General features: G+C 38.4%; 1 protein-coding gene across 2 annotated transcripts in view; it reads left to right on the top strand.

The window, feature by feature from the left end:
• The first annotated feature begins 265 nt into the window (after window positions 1-265).
• Window positions 266-5838, top strand: part of LOC125286786 (glutamine--fructose-6-phosphate aminotransferase [isomerizing] 2-like) — a 20302-nt gene continuing 14729 nt past the window's right edge. For both annotated transcript variants that reach the window (XM_048232062.1, XM_048232063.1), the window contains exons 1-6: window positions 266-374; window positions 1238-1345; window positions 2290-2397; window positions 3088-3213; window positions 3627-3685; window positions 4760-4894. In XM_048232062.1, the coding sequence (XP_048088019.1) occupies window positions 368-374; window positions 1238-1345; window positions 2290-2397; window positions 3088-3213; window positions 3627-3685; window positions 4760-4894 (543 nt within the window). In that variant the 5' untranslated portion in view covers window positions 266-367. The remainder of the gene's footprint in view (window positions 375-1237; window positions 1346-2289; window positions 2398-3087; window positions 3214-3626; window positions 3686-4759; window positions 4895-5838) is intronic.

Raw genomic sequence — 5838 nt, forward strand, 5'->3', positions numbered from 1 at the left:
ATTTTTTTAATGACATCATCGCCCTTATTTCTTCTCATTCTTTTGATGCGTGTAGCTAATTTTTTGGATATTTTTACCTCAATTCTTACACATGGCACCTTTAAGCCAGGCTTTGGAAAATGGAAATGAAAAAGTTCCTTGTAACTATGACGATAACTAAATCAGGTGAATAGCAATCATTCTCGGAAGGTGTTTTAATTATGCTAAAGGGGTGGAGTTGTGGTGCTAAAGAACCCGCTCTGCACAAATGCTGTCACTCAGCATACCAAGATCTCACTGTGGACACTAAGGAAGAGCTGCGCATCAAAGGCATTACAGAGTGTACAGGACCACGAACTTTTATACAGTTTAAGAGAAGGACAACATAATGTGCGGTAAGATACAAACTTATATCCAGACATCAAGACTAAGACTTATCTAAGATTTGGTAATAACTCAGACGCCAAGTCTTGTAAGGAAACAACATTTTGTCAGTGGTTTTTAATGTCGCTGTATTGATACGTTTCTAATACTTTTCTGTCAAATGAGGACATGGGCTATTCCTACTGGAATGCCCAGCGCTGCAGATAGGCTACCAGAAATTCAGGCTACACTCACTGGGCGCTACGTGTCACTCCTCCATCCTCTCAGGTGTTACGGCAGCTCTTGTAAAGCCTGCTTGTTTGTGAAGGCGGCTTGCTCCTTTCACCCATTTACAAAAGATATGCTATCTCACGTAGGATTTAGTGTTTCTAAGTTTTTCTTTCTTAAGTTCTTACGTTGAGTTGGCAAACTTCTCAACGTGCATTAAGTTGAAATACAAATAGCCTACTTATAGAGCTAATACGCTTCTGTCCGGGTTTGAAGTTACTGTCCAGCAAATGTGGTTCAAATTTGAATAGAAAAACGTAGGCTAGGCTTATCCAGACGCCACGTTACATGACAAGAGTTCTGTGTCTCGATGTAGTCATATTCTCTCTCTCTCTCTCTCTCTCTCTCTCTAGCCTACTGTATACTATGTCTGTCAGCGTGTGTCGCTTTCAGTCCATTATGAAAATGTGTTGGCTTCCAACAGGACATAGGCAGTGTTGACAGTGTTGGCTTAAACCTGATATAACCTAATCTTAACTGCTTCAGTAGGCTATTTCTTGATGACAGTTGAGATATATATCATTGTTTTAAACAAACCACCAAAGTGTAATGATCAGAAATGGAGTGGAGTGTGACAGAATATTAATCGTTTCTATATCTCCCACAGGAATATTTGCCTACCTGAATTATCAAGTGCCCCGCACAAGGAAGGAGGTCTTTGACACCTTGGTGAAAGGGCTCCAGAGGCTGGAATACAGAGGATATGATTCCGCTGGTGAGACTTCACTTGATCTAACTAACCATCACACAAGAGATTTGTCTGCAGATAATGTGAAATGAAATGTAGCTTCGGCCTTGTCAAAACTTCAGACAGTTGAGTGCATTCAAATTCAGGCCAAATATAGTGTTGTTTTTTGGGGGTTATATTCCTACCATCTATCAGGAAATGCAGTTCCCTTGTTGTCCAACGTTGTTGTCCTGTGAATTCAAATAAAACTGTACTCTTTCTAATAAAGAGTGGACAGCTTCATGCTTTCATCCACAGCTGACAGTGACAGTTTAGTACCTCTAGTATTCCTGTAATTCCTAGACACATATTGCAATGCCTTTGGCAGTGTTTTCACTGTGGACAGAATAGCAAAGACATCTAATGTCTGTACAAAGAATGAATAGCCTAAACCACCCCTTAAGATGAAAGTGCTGGGAGCCATGGAATACAGGAAATACTACAGTACATTTCCTAGCCTAATTCTACGAAAGAATGCAAAGTAACTACTAAAGAATGCAAAGCATCTTCTCTGTGTGACTTATTTGAGCCCCAAAAAAAGTGTGATGCCTACGTTTAAAACGGCCTTCTCAATTTTCCTGTTAGGAGCAAGTCAAGCAGGTATGACAGATGTCAAGCCAAACAACTGTGTGTTTAAACTCCATGTAACATATTAACCTTGCTGTGTGTGTATGATTCAAAGCCATAGGAGAAATGCCTGAAACGTTAAATATGTGCTTTATATGTTATATAATAACACCTTCTTAATACCATACATTAAGACATTTTTCTCAATATTCTACGGCTGTCTTCCTACCTTGTTAATGTTTGCTTTGGAAGTATTTCATTTGTTTAACTGTGCAGCGTTGTTGCCCAATCAGAAGTCATTGCTCCCTATAGACATGGGCATTCCCTTCTGTGTGTTTCACAACTGTATCCATGCTGGCTTGTAGGCATTGCAGTGGATAGTCCAGGCAAGACCACAAACAAGGATGCAAACAGTAACATCTGCCTCATCAAGAAGAAGGGCAAGGTTAAGGCTCTGGATGAGGCGCTCTACAGTAAGGCCAATATAGCATTGCTTATGGTCACATTGTTCACAAACTGATATTGCATGTATTTATCCATGTATTTGCTATCTTTTTACATTTGGGAATACTTGGCTCAGAGATCAAGTCATTGAAGTCCTCAATAAGTACATCTATAGATTCCCCATTTCTAGTCCCTCGGCATGGGTGTTTGCACAGAACAGAACTTTCTTGTTCAGACTTCATCAATTGTTCAATGAATTCACTGACTTCCTCATTGGTTGTCAGCTAGGACGAAGAGTCATATTGTATGAATTTGTATTGTATTTATAAAATTGTAAGCCTGTTATGTGTGCATAGTTACCCTGTTCATTCATTTCAGTATCAGTGCATTAATTGTAATGGGCTTAGCATGGCCTAGCATTATAACTCCTACAAGTTGGTACTTATAGTATACTGTAAAATATCGTATCTTAAATAATTTTGTTTAGAACTAATAATCTAAGTTGCTAACAGCTTAGAGACTTGCTATGCAACAAACAGTAATTTGGTTTATTTTGAAGGAACTTTAAGATGTATTGTTTTGTCAGGGCAGCAAGCAGTTGGTGGCAACAACAAGCGTGTTATCTCTCTTTCCCCTGACCATAGAATGGTAGTATGATATAGCAGGACTGTAAAATGGTCAAAACTGCATAATGCATAAATGTTACTACTATTAACCAGATGGAGACTCCATGGACCTTCAGGAGGAGTTAGAGACCCACTTTGGTATCGCTCACACTCGCTGGGCAACGCATGGAGAACCCAGTCCCATTAACAGCCATCCTCACCGATCTGACAAAAATAATGGTAACATTTAATTATTCACATACTTATGAACACTTAACAAGTTAATGCCTCTGTGAAACGTGTATGTTTTATTGTTATCTATGCTTGTATTTAAGAATTTAGTAGCCTTTTCTTTCCTAGTAGCATCCATGGATTTGTTTTTACAATAATTTACTTAAGTGAAGTGCTGAGAATGGGATGTGTGCATGAACCAGAGCAAGAACTCAAGTTATGCTTTGTTGTGAGTTGAAAGTAGGCCAAGTATGAAAAAGGAATTGCCAGTGGCTTATGCTGTAGGAAATAGAATGATTAATACTAAAGGAAGTAGGCAATGTAATAATGTTTTATTATCAAACGATAGAAAATGGCATGGTACTATAAAGGATTATTTGGCACGTATGATAGACATGACTGACTAAGTATTTTTCCATCAGAGTTTGTAGTCATCCACAATGGAATCATCACCAACTACAAAGAATTGAAGAAGTACCTGGTAAGGGCATTTTTTTCCCTGTTATTTATACTGAAAAAATTCAGTACTTATTTTTCCAATATTTGCTTATTACAAGACAAGTTTGCCAATTTAAGTTTTGTTTGCCTCATACTAAGTGAAAATCTTCTTGTTCTATTGGCAAATCTTGCCAGAAAATTATGCTTATTTTAAAGGTGCTCTAAGCGATGCCACACGTTTTTAGGCTAAAACATTTTATGTCATTTACTGCAAACATCAAACTAACCGCTAGCTGTCTGTGTCCTGAATACACTGTAAAAAAAAACGCGATCTCTGTGGACAGCCCAGGCTCCAAAAACGGCAAAAAAAACAACCTGGGCAAACCTAGCCCATAAAAACATAACAAACTGTTCCAGCAAATCACAGAAGAGATGCGCATTTAGGAGAGTTTCAATTGCACGTTATCACTTAGAGCACCTTTAAGTAGTATTTCCACAAAACGAGAAACTTTGCCAACAGAACAAGAAGATTTTCACTTAATAAGGTCAAAACGGTGCAAAAAAAAGTGCAAAAATGTCTTGTTATAAGCAAATGTTAGAAAAATAAGTATATATCCCTTGATTTAAGCTTATTTATCTCACTTAGATTTTGAATTCTAGGAATTTTTGTAGTGTAAGTATCACTGTTGACTATTAAAATCAGCAATGCAATGACTTTAAGAACTGTATTGTTTACAAATCAGTATACTGTGTGTCTGGCATATGATCAGGACTTTTTATTTCTGTTTGGCATTATGGACGTCCTTTTTTTCTAAGAAGACTAACATATCAAGTAACACAACTGGGAATGATATGGGAATATACATGACTATACCCTTAAAAAAAAAAAAAAAACTAATGTACAAAAACATACCTTAAAACCTGCATAGTGTCTTAACATATTCAAGAGATATTTCTTGGCTGGTATAACTTGTTGTGCAACTGACAGAGCAAGTGTTAACAATGAAAAGGCCTAAATCCTGCGTACAGAAAGGGCATGCGTGTCATGTGTATTGTCCTGCCGCTGCAGGCTACATGGAGGTATCTCATGTTCTTTCTTTCTTCTCCCAACCCTCAGAACTCCAAAGGTTATAAGTTTGAATCGGAGACAGACACGGAGGTCATCCCCAAACTGATTAAATATGTCTATGACAACAGGGAGAAGGAACATTTGTCCTTTTCAACTCTGGTTGAACGAGTTATTCAACAGTTGGTGAGTGTGTGTGTGTTTTTTTTTAGTAAAACGTAGCATGAGCAAAAACTTGCTAAAGGCACCAAATGTGGCAGGATCAGCCCTGCATGTGCAAATGTTTTCTAAAACCAGTCTCAGATGACAGCTACTTATACTGTATCTCGAGTGTGTGTGTGTTGGATCTGAATGGTGACATTAGTGTGATCGTTTTTCTATACCATCCTATCCTATCTATTATTCATTTTTACATCACATCAGTGATACCATCTCACCATAGGAGTCGATTCTCTTTGTTGGAATGGGTGTCCTGATTTTTGTTTGCCAGCTAGGTGGGAAGGTGTCCCATTACAAGACAGGGAGGGTTACAGGAGTCAGTTAAAGTAAGATCTCCCCTCTGGAAAGCCTGAGGTAGGAGGTAGCAGTGGAGGGGTCTATCAAATAGCACCTCTAACTGTGTTCAGTCCTAATGCAATTTGTCAAATCAGTCACACTATGAAATACTAGCATACCAAATAAACCATGAATTATCATACTGTGAAGACATACATATTATAGTATGCCATAGGCATGTCGCTTTAAGAATAATATAAAACCAGTTTGCATGCCATCAAGTTAGTACAGAATGGTGTTTTGGTTTTGCATGGTGTGGGGTGCAAAGATGAGGATGAGGATGAGAATGACAAATGTCATTGTGTGTGTGTCTTTGTTGGTATGATTTGTTAACTTACCACAGGCCCATAATTAGTATGTTAGAAGATGGTGTAACTCACTTAGTGACCATCTTTTGCACCCTTGGACCCTATGACATCACAGCTTTGCAACTCAGCTAGAGCCTCAGCCCATCATGACATCAGTTTTCCATTTGGTTGGAGAAAAACACAGTTTTGCCTCTCTCTCTCTCTCTCTCTCTGTCTCTCTCCCTCTTTCGTTTCAAACATGCACTGGGATTGGGCTAGGTTGAAAGT

The sequence above is a fragment of the Alosa alosa genome, chromosome 21 (genome assembly GCF_017589495.1).
Source record: "Alosa alosa isolate M-15738 ecotype Scorff River chromosome 21, AALO_Geno_1.1, whole genome shotgun sequence".
In the NCBI taxonomy this organism is placed as follows: Eukaryota; Metazoa; Chordata; class Actinopteri; order Clupeiformes; family Clupeidae; genus Alosa; species Alosa alosa.